This window comes from Gymnodraco acuticeps, unplaced genomic scaffold (genome assembly GCF_902827175.1).
Source record: "Gymnodraco acuticeps unplaced genomic scaffold, fGymAcu1.1, whole genome shotgun sequence".
In the NCBI taxonomy this organism is placed as follows: Eukaryota; Metazoa; Chordata; class Actinopteri; order Perciformes; family Bathydraconidae; genus Gymnodraco; species Gymnodraco acuticeps.
Window position 1 is genome coordinate 1,595,263 of NW_022991584.1, and position 19,960 is coordinate 1,615,222.

General features: G+C 40.3%; 2 protein-coding genes across 2 annotated transcripts in view; one reads left to right on the forward strand and one right to left on the reverse strand.

Moving 5' to 3' along the window:
• Positions 1-2,554, reverse strand: part of esrrgb (estrogen-related receptor gamma b) — an 80,642-nt gene extending 78,088 nt beyond the window's left edge. The window contains exon 1 of the mRNA XM_034197707.1: positions 2,537-2,554. The gene's annotated coding sequence lies outside the window, so the exon portion shown is untranslated. The remainder of the gene's footprint in view (positions 1-2,536) is intronic.
• Positions 1,031-16,531, forward strand: LOC117533777 (transforming growth factor beta-3 proprotein-like). The gene is made up of 7 exons (XM_034197708.1): positions 1,031-1,826; positions 6,456-6,619; positions 12,704-12,833; positions 12,963-13,070; positions 13,604-13,769; positions 13,997-14,150; positions 14,540-16,531. The coding sequence occupies exons 1-7, from the start codon at positions 1,481-1,483 to the stop codon at positions 14,696-14,698; spliced, it is 1,227 nt and encodes a 408-aa protein (XP_034053599.1). The 5' UTR covers positions 1,031-1,480; the 3' UTR covers positions 14,699-16,531.
• Positions 16,532-19,960: the final 3,429 nt, after the last annotated feature.

Here is a 19,960-nt window from a genome sequence, read left to right on the forward strand (position 1 = left end):
AAATAAACCTTCAGAGCATGAAAATGAATGGTGTGCGGTTTGCAGAGGGCATGGGAAAATATGCACTGACAGGTTTACAGTTATTCTGAATGGTAATGCAATCTTGTTAGCAGAATGAATCTGAAAGGGGTTCTGTAATTTGACAAAATGTCCGGTAATGTGCGGGTCTTTTCAAGATGAGTCCAGGTAAGCAGCAACAGCAGCCAAAACGTTTTTATTTTATTTTGTATGGTATGTATATTTGTATTGTCTACAAAACAACGTTATTTTTCAAGTGTTATGGTTGCTTACACACAGATACTTTTATTTTTTCCCCAGGCAAGGCACAATTTCCGGATTGATAAACAAAGCAATTATGTATACACTTCATGTCCTACATTTGACTATTGTGTTGGTCTTTACAGTATATGACTTTATAAGACAATTGTCTTTGAATCAGTCAGCCTGTGGGAGGACAATCAAAAGTATACTGTATATAAAACCTTTCTGTTTTTCAGATGCTAAGGGGATTCAAACGTTTACAAAATATGATACTATTAGACAACTATTTAATAAGGTGAATTTCTTAGATAAGGTCAGTGAATGTAGACACCTGCTATTACTACACTTCCCCACTAGAGGGTGCACGACCCAGGCTGAAGTAACCAGAAAGACCAACTGATTTGAGATCTCTAAAATCACTAATAATCCCATCTGATATATAAAACACGTTTTTCAACAACAAACACCAACGAAGACACCATACCAGCTATGTCTCCACTTTAGATGCCTTAATGAAGGAACAACTGGCGATAATATTAAAGGCAAGTCTTTCCAACATCATATGAGAAGTGCTCATATGATTGACGCGATCAGGAAACACTAGTAGCCTATACATGTTTATAGTTTCACAGCTGATGTGTGGTGCATCCCACTGAGCGCAGTTGTGATCTGGGCTCCCCCTGCGGTCCCTCCTCCATCAAACGTCAGAAAGTAGCGGTATAAAACACGTGAGGCCACAGCAAGCGCTCAGAGTCGCTTTACCCCGTGAACCTGACAGCCTGCGGTCTGCCTCCGCACGCACACACAATAACGCGGCACTACATTTTAATGAGACAGAAACGAGGAGAAATATGCCAAGCCGTGGGACGACTTAAATCTAGTCGATTGAGCAATAGAATGCAAATAAAACGGTGTGTGTTTCTACACATACATTTGTGCCGGATACATTCATATATGCGGGATAGTTTCTGTTGTTCGGGACTTTGAATTGAGTAATGCCTAATGGGCAAACACACACTTGGATTTCTGCTTATAACAAAGGGAACTGCCGCAAGAAAACGAATTAAGTGAGGATTTTTCACATCATTAGTTCCAAAGAAAGTTGAAACTAACATCAAACGGACATTTGAGTTTAACTTTACGACTTATTTACACTGACATTGGCAGTTTGTGTATCTGCATATTTTCATTACCGGGCGAACCAAATGCAGAGAGAAAGATGCATTTGGGAAAGGCTTTGCTGTTTGTCCTCCTCCTCAACTGCGCGACTTTGAGCTCATCTCTTTCAACTTGTGCCACTGTGGATATCGACCACGTAAAAAGGAAGAGGGTCGAGGCGATACGAGGTCAGATTTTGAGCAAACTCCGACTGACAAGTCCTCCACACTCCCTCGGACCGAGTGAAGTCCCTTATCAGATCCAAGCGTTGTATAACAGCACCAAGGAGCTTCTGGAGGAGCTGCGGAGGGACAGGCAGCAGAGCTGCGGTCAGGACAACACAGAGACAGAGTACTATGCCAAGGAGATATACAAATTCAACATGGTCTACGGACCGCCAGAAAGCAGTAAGTACGACGATATAAGTATGAGGAAGTTATGATTGTATCACTTTCTTTTTTAATGACAGTAATCAACGTGAATGTAGTGCGTAATTACGCGCCAAATTAAAGCCATCTCAAAAAGTTGCTGCCAAGCATAAATATGAATGGCTGAGTTTAATGCTGCACCCTAAAGACCCCCTATTAAATAAGGTCCAAAAAAAACAAAATAATAAATAATAACACAAATAATTTAATTATTTGTGTGTTTATCTTTTCCCACATAAAGTTAAATTATCCATTTAAAATCATAAAAGTATATAAACTATCCAGATTTACAAAAGGTGCAAACAGTGTTCATTTCAAAAGTTTAACTCTTCGAGAGGAGATGTTTTCTACTAAATGTTCCGTTTATTTTCAATATAATCAAGCCTTCAAAGTTCCACATCACAGGCGTGGGAGTTGCAGAGTAGACCTTTCCAGACTAGTTGTGATGTCACACATCTTGTAGTTACACGTGTTCAACTCAGACTTGATGAATGTGAAGTTGAATGTTATCGTCAAACTCTGTACATAAATCATCCTGCAGCTCAGGCATCCAGGTGAGGAAACAATAGGGACCTGATATAAATATGAATAATGAACCTACATTCTCTTTAACAAAACAGAAGACGGTTTTTGATACTGAAAGTTGAACTTGTTGGAGGATGTGCATTGTTACTGCAGTGCTCACCAACCTGTTTTAACTCTACTGTTCCAGGAAAGTGGCTCTCCTCCTCCTCACTCCCCTCTTCCTCCTCTATTTTTTTCCCTCCGTGGACTCTGTCCTTCTCCCCATATGTTCCCACTTCCTTTCCAGTCAGTCCCAAATGAGAGGGACATCTGCCCAGGCTGATGGGGATGCCTGTAGGAGAATGAGTAGGAAAAGTGAACAGAGGTGGACAGGAAAGAAAATTGAGATGATGGAAGGACCTCCCCATTAGTCTGGAGTCTCTGTACGGGAGGAAAGGGGTCCCCTACTCTGACACGTCACTACCACCTACCTCCCAATCGAGATGGAGATTAAAGTGACCCCACTTCCTGTCTTGGCCAGTGAATAACCCACATGGGTGGCCCATGAGCATGAGATCACTTACCCTGCTCAGGTCTAACGCTAAATTGAGTGTGAAACTGACTGGCATCCATCCACTTGAACCTGAATAATTCCACTGTGCTGAATTTCACTGCTTGGTTAATAATGTGATATTTTTGTTTATGAACTATTCAGTAAAGGCCTGTGAGATTCACATTCTTGTGATTTGTGCTAAACTTTATTTGGCACAACTATTTCCTCCTATAGAAATAAAAGCCAGGAACTGGAACTGGAAAACCTTTGCCGAGGGGGACATGTGTCAGCACTTGAAGCAGATTCATACAGCATGTGGTCCGACTGAGTTTGGATTACGGAGAAAGTAGAATAGGATAAATTCTGTGCGTGAGTAAAAGCCAAAGAGGGCCTCTTGGTTCAGAGCAAAGCCAAGACCATTGCATCACAGTCCCTTTGAAATCAACAGGTGCTTCTCAAAAGACCTCTTTTCCCTCAGCAATGTTCTGTTTTGAATCTCACAAAATAGTGCTGACAAAAATGGCTGGCAGTAGGTGCCCAGAGTTGATGTGGTGGTTTCATTTCTGGATTCAGATGGGTTTATAACGCAAGAAATATCTGCATTCAACTACTTTGTTCTAGCAGTTGGGTAAAGATTGTAGTTTTCTTTTACATTAATATTAAGTCCTTCATGCTTGCAGAAAAACAAATAGAAAAAAAGGCAAAATCGTCAATATATCTGCGTAAGTGCTGAGCTGACATACGTGTCTGAATGTGTGTGCATTACTCACTATATACTTCTCAGATACTTAAAATGTAGACCAGCTATTAATATTCTCCAATTTTTACTTAATCCTAAATTGGCATGGCAGTGTGTATTTTGTACGTGTCTTATATGATCTCATACTTGGAAATATGCATGTTGTCAATACCCTGTACTGTATCTACATGCATAAACTACTCACTGATGCTGGTTAATGTGATTTTCATGTGTAGGAGCAGGAAAGAGGAACAGTTTAGAGTTCAAGAGTTTTTCGTTGTTGTGTTAAACTCCTATTTTACCCTGGTGTTTTTTCTTCCTTACACAACATTCTTTTTAAATGCTCCTTTCAGAACTTTTGTTCGCATCAACAGCCCCATGTCAAATAATGTTCAGATATCATTTACTGTATTCAAATTAAAAATTAAAAAATCAGTTTGGTGGAAGTAGAGAAATATCATGGTTTGGATTTAAATATTGACTTTTTTGATTATGTGTGAATTTTGACTTGATCAATAATACCTACTTCATTTACGTTAGTAAAGCTTGTTTGTCACAGTGACAATAATAAACACATTGGTCAAGAGATTGATCAATGTCATGCCTTAGAAGAAACATTGTCTTTACAATCATGGCACTCTTTAATTGTCTCCCGTGTTAGAAATAGATGATTTATTGACACATCCTTCCACACAAACCATTTCTCCTCCCATTTTGCCCCCATCATAATTAACATGGCTGATGGGTTTAGTGTTTCTCAAACGTTTTCATACCAACCAATAAAACCAATAAAAAAACACTCGCGGACCACCTAACTCCACAGATATCCAAAATCACATCGTTTTTCTAGAACAGATTACAAATCGCCTGAAAATGGTAGAAACAAGTGGCAAAATGTGTGAAGGTGTTGCGCTGGGCTATATCATGCAATCGAAAGCTGAAACTTAAGCTCGCTCCATTGCGGAGATATTCCCGCGAGAGTGCGGAAAACTTAAATGTATTTATTTATTTCAAATGTTACCAATATATTCACAAACCACTAGGGGGCGCTCACGGACCACCAGTGGTCCGCGGACCACACTTTGAGAAGCACTGGCCACTTTAGCGTTAGGTCAAGGGTTATTCTTTGCACTGAGCTTATGCTAACAGGCTGGTGGCTCTAGCTTTATATGTATTGTACAGACATTAGTGCTATCAATGTTCTCCTCTAACTCCACAAGAACGTTTTGAACTTTTCCTTTAAGATCCGGTAGAAACAGTAGTCTGGAAGTGTTATAAAGACACAGACAATTTAGTCTGTTGTCCCTTGTGGTATGACAGGACCTGAAGTCTAGCTCTGTGGGATAAAGTTTGACTTTGAGCCAGTGACATCAGTCTCTTTCCCTTTGTTATTGTGGGCTAACACACACTCACTTTTGATGGTTTTTAAATCGTAAACTGTTGACCTGTAGTGGATCTGAGGCCGGTCTGTGGACCAACATAAATCCGTGACAGGTGCAAATGAAGCAGAAAGCTGTTGGAAGACTGGCAAATTACTACATTGAGAAGCTGGACTGCAATCATCGGAAAGATTTCCTTTTATAGCATGGCACGCATACAGAATCTGGCATATGTCAATGACGGAGGTTGGGTTGTGGAGAAGTCATCATGGTCAGAAAGGGGTTTGGGGCCAACAAGTTGTCAGTGGCCCAGAGGATAGCAGGGTTTTTGATACGCAAAGACGTGAAGTTATACTCAGCTCAAAAATATAGCTTTTTCAATTACAACATTTATATTTCCACCAAAAATAGACAAAATGTTTTAGAGAAACGCTGAGGAATTTTGATAAGGCAGGCATTCATTGTGGGCTGATAAACTTTGTGCCAGCCATTAAAGAGTCCCAATATCATATTTTAGGTGTGAAGAAGTATATCCTTGATACATTACATTTTTAATTGAGAATCCATGTCATTATTTTCATACTAAAGACTGGCTTATTTCTGAAGCAATTTGATCTAGTCAAGAAGGGAATAAAAAAACATTACTCAGCCACTTAAGTGTTCTTCAATTGTGCGTTCTGGATGGAGAAAGGCTTTACAGTGAGAGTTATTCAATTAAGCTATAACTAGTGGTGAATTAATAAATAAGCTGATCAACAAATAACCAAATAATTGTTCAAGTTTGAGCTCCTTAATTTTGAGGAATGCTCTATGTTGCTATGTATGTTTGCTATTGATATGTTTCGGCTTTGGAGTGTTGATGAAAATAATGTATTTCATCCCAGGCTTTAGTACATTTGGAAAGGCATATTGTCTCTACTTTCTGACATATACTAATATATAATAGACAAAATGAAAAAGTAATTTAATAGAGAAAATAGCTGGCAGATTAATAATACAACTTTTTGTTTTATGCTGGCACATTCTCCCTAAGGATAAGTAATTATTGTATGGAGAAGAAATTACATATTTAAACCTTTATACAGTCTATGATTTAAACCAAAAAATGAAGGATGGCTGAATTGCTTAGGTTTCAGGGTTCTAGTTTAGTGCATGCTGGCTCACTGTTACAGTTTACTGGAACACTCTAATCCATTGTGAATGTTTTTGTCAAATCTGCCTCTCAAAATGTCTGCTATGCTTTTCTCCTACATGAAAACTTTTCATTCAAGCTGTTACTCATAACGCAAATATGTGATTATGCTGTCCAGAGGTCATGTAGCATTTGGGGTCTGTGTTTAGGACATCAACTGCTTTTTATTGCACAGGCCTTGACGAGAATTTACAAGCCTAATCTCTCACACACACCTTATAATTAGTTCTCTTTGTTCCAGACGATCTTCTTTACTGCCCAAAAGGCATCACCTCCAAGGTTTTCCGCTTCAACGTCTCTGCCATGGAAAGGAACTCTACCAACCTCTTCAGAGCGGAGTTTCGAGCTCTGAGGGTGCCAAACTCAAGCTCCAAGAGGAACGAACAGCGGATCGAGCTCTACCAGGTGCGTAAAGGTACCGTTTCCTTGTCCTTCTACCAAGATAAAAGGCCAAGCTCAGTACAGGCAACAAGGAGCTTCAAAATCTATTTTTCCTGAAATGTGATCTTTGTTACTAACTAGTTCATATGTTGTCTGTTACATATATTACGCAAGGTTAGTTGTTAACCACGATTTCAGGCCCTTATAAACAAACAGAGCCAACAGACCAAAAGCCAAAATGCTCAACAGGCCTGCACAATGTTAGTAGAACCGAGACAGGGGTACTCTTAACTCAGCGCTGGCTGCCCAGATCTAATCCAGTTCTCATTTTGGTTATGTAGAGGTCTTTACCATCAAACCACAAAACCGTTCGAAACGTTCATTAAGCTATTAAAAAAAGGCCCTGGTCTGCCGAGTGATAAAATGATACACTCTCTACAAGTTGTAGTCAATGTCGTCACATCCCTGTTCTTTAGTAGTAATATCCCCGGCATTAAGTAGCCAATTCAAAGAAAAATACTGAGATAAAATACAACCAGGCACCACTTACAGACACTCTGGTCAGGAGTGATGTCAAGATAATGCCAAACACAGAATTATGCCAAAGGCAACTGCCAACATTAACAGCAATATTTGGACCAAGCTAAATACTAAATCACATTTCAGAAAACACACAGAACAACCACCATTATGATATCTATGATCTTTTTTTGTAATGTGATTTTGTAATGCTTTTAACTAATCGTCTGTTCTTATGTGAAATTGACTGTATGATTAAATATAGCTGTTTTTTGACAAACCTGGTTTAACCAACAGAAGGCAGCTATTTGTTTAGCAAACAAGCTTTGAAAAACTAACAATGCCCTACCTGGCAAATAAACAACATTAAATAGAGACAAGGCTAGCATTTAGTTTGCTAGCTAGAGAAGAAAGTTGCTAGTAAGCTAGAGTCAGATACAGTATTCTCCCCCAAGGAAAGACAAACAGAGCAAAAAGAAGACTGAACATTGGACTTACATTCATCAGGTGGATACAAACATGACTCCAGTTCAATGCTAGTGAAGCTTTTTTCTGCAGAATGTGTACGTAGGCAGTGGCTTCCAAACATGCCAACAGGGGCGGACTGCGACTACAAATCAGCCCGGGACTCTCGACCGGCCCACTTCGGTACCGTCGGCCCACCGCGGTACCGCCGGCCCACCGCGGTACCGCAAGTAAATACCGCTAGTGAATTGTCGACGGGGGGTAGACAATTTATTAGCGGTAGACATTAAGGGTAAATAATGTCTACCTCCGGGCCGGTGGACTTGTATTATCACTGGCCCCACCATTGTAAACACTGGCCCGGAGCATTCGTCCAAAAAAAATCGACTAATAATGAAGAAAATTAACACATTTGTTGCAATAGTAATTTATGTACTAACTACATTACTACTTGTACTACAACATTTTAATCATCAGTTCTTCCTCATTTTCCTCAATTGTTCATATTTGGTTTATTAAAATAATGATATTGTGGTCATTGTTAAAAAATGTCTGCTATTATTATGAGTAGCCTATTATTATTTGTATAATGCACTTTCTGCCTTCCTGTCATTAGGAGTTAGACATGTAATGGCTATGTAATTGATTTGATTAGAACCTTCATTATCCTAAACTGCTGGGACATTTTGCCAATACCTTTATATTGTCTACTCTTCACTTACTTGTCAGCATAGGTCGGCATTGATGTACAGAGCCGACAGAAGGCCTTGTTTATATTGGCATCATATTGAGAGGTGCAGCCAGTGACGCGTCATAAAACCAGGAAGTAAGCTGCTGGTTCCCTCGACAAGGGTTTTAGAAAATAGCTGGAAATAAGGTCTGTGGAAAACAAACCTGTTTGATAAATGCACGTTTTGTTCAGCCGGTTAATCTCCACATGTCTACCCTACTTTTATAATTTTCTAATCATAAATCTAATCGATAGATTATAAAAGGGTTTTAGGACGCGTCACTGCAGCCAACTCCATCGATCAAGCTGGCTGAAACTTGCTCTCCCTCTTCTTCTCATACTCCCTGTCACTCTCATTTAACTCCTCCGGTGACTCTCATTTATTTGAAGATTGTTTTTTGCCCGGCGCTTGGCCGGTTACCGCTGGTATTAAAAACATTTGGCGAATGGTTAGGTGGCGCGATAGTCTGTAGTGAAGGAGCGCGCTCCCGCTCACGGGAGCCTGCTCCCGCTGCGCTCCGCAGCAAACAGCTGTTTGCTTTTCACCCAACAACGACAACCGACTCACGGAACGCTATGTTGTAGCGTTGATAAACGAAACAATTTAACTAAATTGCTAGTCAAAATACCAATACCACAGGACAATTTTTTTAAAGCAATATTTTTAGTGGCCCGAGCGGGCAAGTGGAAAGTACGGGCCAGCGGGCCATTTAATGTCGAGCCCTGCCGGTTACCGGCCGGCCCACATCGTCCGACCGGCCCACTTCAGTACCGGCCAGAGGCGGATTTAGGATTGTAGGAGATCCGGGGCTTAGCCCAGGAGTCGTTGGGTTGGGGGATTTTTTTTTAAATATTGAAGTTGATAGCATCAATCTGGTGCACTTTGAGAGCAACATTAACCCTACCTTAATAACACCTTAAAGCGGACAAAAGGCACTGGAGAACACTCATTAACACCCTTTAATGAAGCAAACTAATGCCTTAACTCACTCAAATAGTCGTTTACTTATTAAGGTGAAACGAATGTGCGTAGAGTTTTAAAGGATGCGGATAGTCTCACCTTGATTCTGGCGCATTGCTTATCGTTTTATAGATCTATTCTCATCCACCATCTTTGTTTGTGACCTAAAGAGTGTAACGGCCCGTCCACACAGCGGCGTGCGTTGACGCTTGCTGGCGGGCGTGTCTGACACTCGACCAACAACCAATCACATGAATCTCCCGCCCCTGACACACAAGCAGCGGTTTGATTGGCTAGAGCTTGTACTGGCATATGATTCAATTGGCTGACGCTTTTGCCGAGGCGTCAAAAGTTGAGCATTGCTCAACTTTTGCAGCGAGCCACGCCAGCAACGCTCCGCGCCACTTCCCACGATGCAGTTCGGCTAAAAGTGACGTCACCCCATTCAAAGTGAATGGGCAGAAGAGTTGGAAGCTTCGACGCACGCCGCTGTGTGGACGGGCCGTAAGAGTCACGTTTCTGAATCGGACACTGAGTGGATGCAGTCACAGCCAATCGGAGTCTGATTCAGAGGGTTGCCTGTCAGTTCTGTTGTTATGTGTACTGAAACGAGAGCCGGTATAATTCCACGCGTGAAAACAAAATAAAAATTGGAATACGTTATTTTAGTGTCTTAAAAGTAGACTGAGGTATGAATGGTTAACGTTACATCTTAGGATAACTTTTAGTCATGTTCTGTATACATACTAACATATAAGGGTATACTTAGTGTGGTTACTCCATGTTTACTAGCTATAACATTAACGTCACATCACTCTTTTTCACTTCTTACTCAGTCAGCCAGAGTGCAGATATCACCATTAGATTAACAAACCTGAAACATCATCCATTTCTTCACTGCTGGTGATGACATTGTTGTCAGCTGCTGATACTGCTGCTGCTGCAGCTTGTGGCCTGCTTCGATGACAATAACTTTCTAATATCCATAACTGTATAGGCTATTAGCTTAAAACTCGTCAGGCACTAGGAAGGATCACTTCTTCTTCAGAGCAGGCTACGCAGTACGCAGGCTAATGTCCCACAGTGGCTGCCTCTCTGGTGGACTCCGGTACTGCACATTACTCCCGAGACGTTTTTTAAAAAAAATGTTTAAGTGAAACATCCGGGGCTTTTCAGAAAACATCCGGGGCTTGAGCCCAAGTAGCCACCCCCTAGCGCCGCCACTGGTACCGGCCCATCGGGATTCGTCCCGATGGCCAGTCCGCCCCTGCATGCTAACATGTAAGTCAGGCAGTCTGTGCGCAAGCAGGAAAAAACCTGCCAGATTTAAAAGCTCAGCCTATCTCTTGGGTGTTTTGAATTACTTTTGCTAATCAGTCCTCTGCTAGGTTGAAGGTGGGTGGAGTATGATCACCTGATTCCATTAACCAATCAGAAGGATAAGGGTTTACAGTTTTTCTCGATTGCTAACACACATTTATTTTTAATTGCTCAGTTTCTCAGAACACTAAACACAATTCACAAAACCACACACCCAAAGTGCAAAACACCTAATTTCTCCTGCTAAATGAAGAACTGCACTCAAAACTACATAAACACTTACCAAATGCAAACTTTTGCACCAAATATAACACACTTCATTCATAACACTAGATGGTTTGACCACCCAGCTACACACTGCTGAGCATCATCTAAAGCACTTTCATCTTTTATGGGCTATGCTCTGTACATAGAGGTTTCTGCAGAGAAAGATGCTTGAGTATACAGAAACACAGTAAATGAAGAAATACAAATGAGTTGTTGAAAAAAATCATATTTTATTCAAAGATAACATTGTGCAACATGCATCTCAGCACATAGTTACTATGCTTGGGATCTCTCTAAGTGTGATGCATTGTTTGCCAAAACCCAGTTTGTGCTGCTTCCTGTGCCTCATTGATAATCCTTATCCTTCCACCTGCACCTCTTTGTTTCTCAGTCCTTCAGATAAACAACAAAGACATAGTGGTCGGTCAGTGTCTGTGTTGCATACAAGTAAGTTTACCACAGTACATTGTGCAGGATTTTTGTACAGTTATAGTATGCAACATGCCAACAATTCAATTACAGTAATGAAGTAAATACGTTTCACACAACAGATATAAGCACTGATATATCATGAGAGTATTCTTCTTTGTCCACGTCCTCTCCCTCCAGCTCTACCTCTACCTCTACCTCTCATTCTTCCTCCTCTCACTCTCACCCCACCTCTTCCTCCTCCTCTCACTCTCAGACCAGCCCTTCCTCTTGCTCTTGCTTCCATGTTGGCTTCCATTGTTGCTGTAAGAAAGTATCACCTGTGGTCTTTTTATAGTGCTAACATCCTGATTGATGTGCCAACAATTATGCTATCAGGTGTTTGGTCAGGTGGAACGTGTTTCTTGATCATTGGTCCATGTGTGAGGCATTTTGAATATCAGTGTTTTAAACCTGCTAACACGTGACTTTATGTCAGATTCCTGTGTCTTACGTGGAGAAACGTGTGCAGCGGTTTGCAAAAAGTGCCATGTTGATTTGCAAATTGTGTGAAAAGCTGAAAACATGTTTAGAGTTTTGGAGATTTGAGCCGATGTTTTGCTCTTTGAGTGTCAGTTAAAATAATTGTGCTTCATGTATAATTTTAGTGTGTTAGCAATCGAGAAAAACTGTAACCTGTCCCACCCAAACAGGTGCAACAAAGCTAGCAGTTGAGTACAGAGATGGGGTCGTTACTAAACAAATGTAATATATTACATATTACATATTACTTTAAAAAAAGTAATATATTACACTACTTCGTTACTATCTACATAAAGTAACTCGTTACTTTACTCGTTACTTTACTCGCTGAGCACGTACGAACTGTGCATGCGTGAGTGGCAATAACTCTCCTTACCAGCAGTCGGCGGTAGTGTGTATTTGTCATTCAAAACAGGCAACAACCGAAAGATAGAGAAGAAGAACAGACTACCTGATATAAACAAACAACAAATAAAAAGTAACGCGTGTCGGGGCAATGTTAGTAACTGTCGTGTGATTACTGAATTATAAAAGTAGCGCGTTACACTACTCCGTTACCGACAAAAGTAATATTATTACAGTAACGCGTTACTTTGTAATGCGTTACACCCAACTCTGGTTGAGTAAGGGATATATCAATCAAGCTCTGTCTGAGACAACCAAAGAATGTATCTACAAACCCTTATTATGCATCGCTAAAAAGCTCTATAGGCTATATTCTTGATTAAAAAAATTGTCTCATTATCCAAGTTCTTACCTTAAGGGATGTATTTTCTGTCGGTCAGGTTCCAACATGCACACAGTATGATAGCATAATAATTATCAGCATATTAGCAGGCTGATGTTTGCATCTACCGAAAAGCAAAGTTAATATATTATTATAATTGCTTTACAGATCGTGAGGCCAAACGAACACATTAGGAAACAACGGTACATTGCAGCCAAGAACGTGCTGACCAAAGGAACTCCAGAGTGGGTCTCCTTTGATGTGACTGAATCCGTGCGGGAGTGGTTGACAAACAGAGGTGAGACTGAGGTCACTGTCATGTGTTGTTTCTTAAAGCTATCAGTAATCCTAATTACTAACCCATGTTTTGAATTGTGGGTTTTGAGTTTTAAAAAGGGAGACTTGACTTTCCTTTGTTTGCCATCAGGAAGCAATCTTGGTTTGGAAATCAGTGTGCACTGTCCCTGCCACACCTTCAACCCAAATGGTGACATCATTGACAACGAGAACGAGGTGCTGGAGGTGAAGTTCAAAGGTGAGCTTGAACAACTGTTCATGTCATTATTTGTATGCGTTGTGTTTGTCTGTCTTTTGATCCAATGTCTGTAAATGTTAATGTGTTCTTGCTATCATACCATCCTAAAGAAGCAATGGATATTTATGTGGTCCTTAGCCTTACGATTTACAAGTTTTTTTTTTCTTTAGTTGTTTTTTTTTATTTTTAATATGCACTTATTCTGGTACATAATCCCAGATCATTTGTATTTTTCTCACTTTGGGGAGCTTGGTACAGTATGGTATAATTAGAGGTAAGGTTGATGATTGTCTTTATGTTGTTGCCTTGGTCAACTTTCCCCTCAGTGGCTTTAGAATAAACTTGCAATGAAAATATATTGCAAAAAAGGCAGTTTTTATCTCAATGTTTTCATTTCTAGATTGTGTAAAAGAATGACAGCTTTATAGTCAATAATTTCGCAAAATTGTATGCTTGGATTCAGGGAAATTACGAAAGAAAAAAAGCCACTACAGTACATGTGTTATTTTAAGTACATGATATCTATTATTAAGGCGTGGATGGAGATGACGAGCAGAGTCGCTTAGATCTGGATCACCTGAAGAAGAAAAAGGACCGGTACCTGCCTCACCTGATCCTCATGATGATCCCCCCCCACCGCCTGGAAACTCAGACCACACGCCGACGCAAGAGAGCGCTGGACACAAACTACTGTTTCTCGTAAGGATACGTACATCATTTAGTCTGAAGCCAGTTTATGTAACTTCCTGTGAAATAGTTTATAGGAATAGCTTGTGATAATGATTTTTGAACTTAAACACTTTATATCCCAAATATATGCTGCTATATATGCTGAGACATACTGTAACTGGATAAGATATGATGAGCAGCATTACGACAATACATTTGGTGACTAACTACGCTATTATTGTGCAACCTTTTCACAGAAACACGGAGGAGAACTGTTGTGTACGTAAGCTCTACATTGATTTCCGGCGTGACTTGGACTGGAAGTGGATCCATGAGCCGAGTGGTTACGATGCCAACTACTGCTCCGGGCCCTGCCCATACCTGAGGAGCTCAGATACAACACACAGCTCGGTATGAAACATCGATATGGGATGAAGTAAATAGGAAACACTTCATTATAGCTATGAATATCCATGCAGATAGTTCTAATTTATCTGCCTCCATCTATAGGTCTTATGGGGACTAAATAAATAGTTCCTATATTTCAAACAAGCACTTTTAGACAAGTAGATTGCAGTTTGAAGACGCAATCTCCCAGAAAATGTAAAAAATAATTGATATTAAAATCTGCTAAATTATTTATTTGGTCCTTATTAAGTCTTCTTGATGAATTCGCAGTGAATGTATCTCAGTATTTACAGATGTTGAGAGTTGAGTTTAACTAGCCAACATATTTTGAAGACTCCATTACTCATGAGATAGTTCATATAATGCAATCTCTCCTGTGGTCTTTACAATAGATGCTGAGCCTGTACAACACTCTAAACCCCGAGGCATCGGCCTCCCCATGCTGTGTCCCTCAGGACCTGGAGCCCCTCACAATACTCTACTACTCTGGACGGACCCCCAAAGTGGAGCAGCTTTCCAACATGATTGTCAAGTCTTGCAAGTGTAGCTGAGAAGACGTGCAAAGGCGAGGTAGTGTGGCAGGATTTTACCAGGAACTGACGAAAGAAACCCATGCTCGTTGACTTTTGGACTCTTAGCTGTGACAAATACTTAAACTGACCCTGTGGCATCATGGCTTAGATCTGAACACCACTGGAGGTCACACAGGATGCAGATATTCCTAAAAACTTGAGGTAATCACTTCTTTCCTTTTTTTTGGGAGGTGATAATAAGTAGATATTTTTATCTTAAGAACTCCAAAACAAATGCCATCTTGCAATTAAGACTTTCATTTTTTTTAAGTCAGAATAACAAACATCTTTTTGTTTCTTCTGGCCGCACCTATGAAATGTAGTGGTATTTTTTTTGATCACTTACAGAAATTGCCAGTAATTATTTTCCCCAGAAATGTAGCCATAAAACCCAGATTCTAATACTGCGAATGCAAGGGCTCGATCACCATTGGTTACCTCATTTGGCATTGATAGTTGTCTAAATCTTTCAAATTAAAACGTCAAATATTTTCTTCTAGATTTTTGAGGGTGGACAACATAATCCTAAAGGGAGCTGCTTCCTGGATAATGGATGAACAAGACTCATTTTGTGATATATTCTCTGCTTCAGAGTTCGAGCAAGTATTGCAAACAGCTTTAGTCTCTACATTAAAGCAGTTTTCATGCCTTTAGTCTTCGGATTATACAGTTTATAGTCACAAATAAAGATTGTGCTCTACTGAACGGTTGAAAAGTCCCTTCAGGCTGGATTTTACCTTGACTTTGCCTTGAGTTCCCTTCCCTTCAAACAGTGAACATTATCTTCAAACACAAAAGGAGAAAGGACAGACTTGCTGCTGTATCCAAAGCCATAGCTGTGGTCAGGGAAAAGGAGAGCTGAGAGAATGCCTGCTGGATTTGCAATGGAAAGTGAATGAACAAAGAAGTTGAGCCAAGCTTTTCTTATTTTGGCCAGCCAGCAGCAATGGCCTATTTTTTTTTTTTGCGGTGCATCTACAGTATTAGAATGGATGGAAGCAGAAGAGAAGGAGGAGGAGACCTGTGAGGAAGAGAAGAACTGTGATGGAAACAAGCCATGAGCACTCTGCCATTCACTGGAAGTTCTCATCTCTAACAGGTTCAAATTATTTATGGGACATCAAAGAATATACTGGAAAAGAACATGTGTTATGCAACAGGTTTTTATGGGATTTATTTTACATTAATAGCAGATTTGGTCTGTTATTTCACTTGTCATATACTGATTGTTTCACTAACTGGGGCAACAATTCACGTGTATCTCCATTGGTGGAAATACTTATATAATAGGGTATCGTTTAATTTCCTTGTGATTTAGACGCTTTTTGTCTATGTTTGTCTGTGATCCAGTATATATCTGCCCAAAGTCTCTATGACTATTGCCAGAAAGTTTAATAGGAGCCCTTTTTCTCTGGCAATAATAGGAAATGGCATGCAGCCATTTAAAAAAAAATGATACTCAACTATCAACTCACCTGTCACTCCAGCCAGCGTCAAGGAATCACATGTGAAGTCAGGACCAGAAACACTGCAGTCTTTCATTCCCTCTGCTCCGTCTCTGTTTGTTTTGGTGCTCTTTAACAGTGTAAAGCCCTAATGGAACAAAACATGAAGAGGGAGGGGAAAACAAGTCTTTACATGGCTTGATGTACAGTTGATTTTTCTCAGAGGCAGGAGAACGATCCTAAATCCCTGTTCTGTTTGCCCACTCAGAGCCATCTTACCTTTAGATGACATTTAAGTGACGTTTTTGACAGTAATGTTGTTTGATTGACTTGTTGATCGTGATTGTTATTAAAAACACACCATGCATAATCTGTATGAGCCATTTTTAAATCGTAGGAATCTCTCCAGCTTTGCATCCCATTAATGATATAATCAAATGTAATGGATCTGTTCAAACATTTAACAACTTGGGAACTGATGAATTTACCCACTGGTCCTGTCTGCCATGTTTAAATGCCATTTAAAATGCTATTTTCTCATAATGTTTTGGTTCCAACGAACATAATTCTTCTCACTTGAATCTCACTAGTCCCACCTGTTTCCTGCAGGCGCATTCCAGAGCAATAAATTACAATTTATCTTTCTATGGGATTGTTACTTAACTGCTTTCCCAGGCAAAAAGCAATTACTCTTATTTACAGTGCATATTAATGCGCAGAAGTCTCTTTCGTTCCTTATTGTTCATTAAATGGTTATTACTATAAATCTTAAATAAACCTGACAAATATATTTTTAATTTGGCACCACTTCACTGACACACTATAATTCATCAGGAAGACCATTCCAATTAACCCTTTGACCTTTGCAAAAGAGCTGCTGAGCATCTGGACCAATTAAAAGTATTAGTTAAACTCAATGCATCTAAACTCAAAACTTACTCCTATTTTGAAAGTTAGAAACTCATGACCCTTTGTGATTGAATTCATACTTGTGACTGCAGAATTGATGTTGAATGTTAGAGGCATTAGTTTTTTTTATGATGGTGAAAAATTGTCTGGCCCTGCCAAACCGTAACCCAAATATTGCTCTTAATAATAGTTAATTATGGGTCTATTTAGCATTAATAAAGGATTACTAAGGGTGGCTGACAGAACACATTTTAATATCATCTTCTCTAGTGGACTGGCAATCAGTGCACAGATTTTTGGGTGGCGCTGGTTTGAGCTAATATGGACTGACACATAGCCAGAGAGAATTCCCTTTCTCTGTGTGCCCGTTATTGTTCCCTGTCACAATCAATCAGAGATGAACCATGATGAAGATACAAAGACCAGAGGGCATGACGAGGTCTAAAAACAGGGGTCGGGCTTTAATGGCTTTGCAGACTGCCCTGTACAAACAAACACATTACTGGTAAAGAGCAGCCGTAGCTCATGCGTGATTTACTTTTAACCTTCAGAAAAAGTCATGCCACTTACCTAAGTCCTCAAATATCCAGTAATAAACCAAGGAACGATCTCTCAAGATTACATAACTGCTCTGAGTTAAATTTCACTGGTAGCTTTTACTGACCTAATACTTCATTATGTCAGTAACGGCAACCACAACTCGGTTTCAGTGGGTGGAATCGCAGTAAGAGTAAAATAATAAATCAAATACTTCCAGAATATCTTTTTCTGATGTCTGAAATGATAGCAGGCTGAGGGGTTAGCCATGGAAAGGCCTTTCCCAACACAGGCAGCAGCTTGGCTTTGGTCTTTCTTGCAAGGAGTCATTTTCGCTCACGTAGTGGCTAGCCACATTGTTCAGTAAAACACAACACAGTCAGTGCAACGCTCACAGTGAGGGACACACAGTCAAGCTGATGGGATGTGCTCATTAAATGTGAGACGGAGGTGTTGTCTTAATATTTATGATTTGCTTTCATCAAGGAGGGACACTTCGCAATATGACAAGAAGGTGGTTCTTGAATCTCTTGCGAAACCTTAATCCAAGTAATTTGATCTCCTCCTGCCGCTCTTCTTTAATTGCACACTTGTCTTGGCTTTGATTGAGAGCAAAAAGACACTCAAGGATTGTTTGAAGATGCAGACACTGTTTGCTCCTTCTGGGGGCAAGTTGACCACCTCAACCTCTAACCTGCTACAAAGCTATTTCTAGCTCCGGGCTACTGGAAGAGCCATAATCTGATCTGAGTTCAGGGTCCGTTTCTGGGTTGGAGTCTGACTTTCTCAGAACTTGTGCTCTTCCAAGACTTACCAATGATGAATTGCATGACACGTAAATGCACAGAGGTTTGGAAAACTGCGTCTGCTGCTATTCCCTGAGCAGATTAACAGATGTGGAGGGGGGAACAAAAATTTAGAGGGGGAAGTGAGAGACAGACACAGACTGGGAAAGTGTGTGTGTGTGTGTGTGTGTGTGTGTGTGTGTGTGTGTGTGTGTGTGTGTGTGTGTGTGTGTGTGTGTGTGTGTGTGTGTGTGTGTGTGTGTGTGTGTGTGTGTGTGTGTGTGTGTGTGTGTGTGTGTGTGTGTGTGTGTGTGTGTGTGTGTGTGTGTGTGTGTGTGTGTGTGTGTGTGTGTGTGTGTGTACACGAGAGAGAGGGACTGTTGCTGCAATAAAATCATCAGGTCACATAAGACCAGTTCTCAGGCCCCAGGGTGGAAAGATTTGTGTAATTTAGCAATAGGGAGAGCACGTACAAACACACTCACACACACACACTGTACATATACAAGTCAAGCCGGCAGCCATAGTTACTGGAAAAGAGTGGAGGGGTGAACAAATATGTAAACATATATCAACTTCATAGACCTTTCGCTAAACAAATGAATGGGAGGTCTGGATCAAACTACAGCATTATATTACAGCAGAGTGTGTGTTTCCGTGACAGAGGATGGTGTGCGCGCGATGAGAGAGGGGGAGAGAAGAGACCCTCAGTGAGAAAGGGAAAGAGATAGAGACAGTGTGAGATTGGTGCACCCTTTAAATCGGAATAGGCCATTGTGTAAAATGTATTAAATTGGAAGGAAACAAGTCAAGCTTGCAAGTTTTAATGACATACAATCAGGGCACAACACTGGCACCATTTACCAGAATTATGTAACAATAGTTATCTATTGAGAGGCTGCCATTCACTATCCATTTGGCCTGTGGACAGAACGTTTTATTTGCACCCTTCATAAATGCCAGAAGCTTTTGAAAAAAATATAAATACAATCCAAGAAATGAAAAGTCATCTCAAAATGTTTTGGCAACAGTAGTTTTGCTCAATTCAAGTGACGGTGCTTTGGTCATGTTAGGTCTGACTTAAGCCCCGTTTGAAAAAACTTTAATTTGAATTGAGAAAGTCCAGTGACAGAGTGGGGCTGCCAACACAGGGGGCTCCGCCCAGAGAAACGCAGGACTGTCCACCCAAAAGTTGAACATTGTTCAATCAAACACACGCAAACCCAGATTTACCTACAAGCTTGTTCTGTTTTCCTTTTTTGCCGTCCGATATGCCTTTAATTGAAACATTTAATTAAATATATTAATCTGTCACTAAGTGTTTTTTTCTCATATTTTGTTTATCCTTACTCTGGTTTAAACAGCTGCTTATGGTGATGGTGATGGTTAGGGTGATGTTGAGACAGTCAGCGCTTCGTTAAGGTGAGAGACACGTTGTGATTTTGATTAAATAATAGAAATAGGTCAAGACTGACTGAATGAAACAATGTTCACTTTTTCAATATTTTAATAAAAACACCATCATTTTCTAACCGTTGCAAATACTTTTTGTGGCCCCAACCTAA

What these genes read in the sequence shown, in the direction of transcription:
- LOC117533777 (XM_034197708.1), top strand. Translation starts at nt 1,481, where the DNA reads ATGCATTTGGGAAAGGCTTTGCTGTTTGTCCTCCTCCTCAACTGCGCG. An exon ending in GGAGTGGTTGACAAACAGAG is followed by an intron (nt 12,834 to 12,962) that starts GTGAGACTGAGG and finishes GTTTGCCATCAG; the next exon opens with GAAGCAATCTTGGTTTGGAA. An exon ending in CAGATACAACACACAGCTCG is followed by an intron (nt 14,151 to 14,539) that starts GTATGAAACATC and finishes TCTTTACAATAG; the next exon opens with ATGCTGAGCCTGTACAACAC.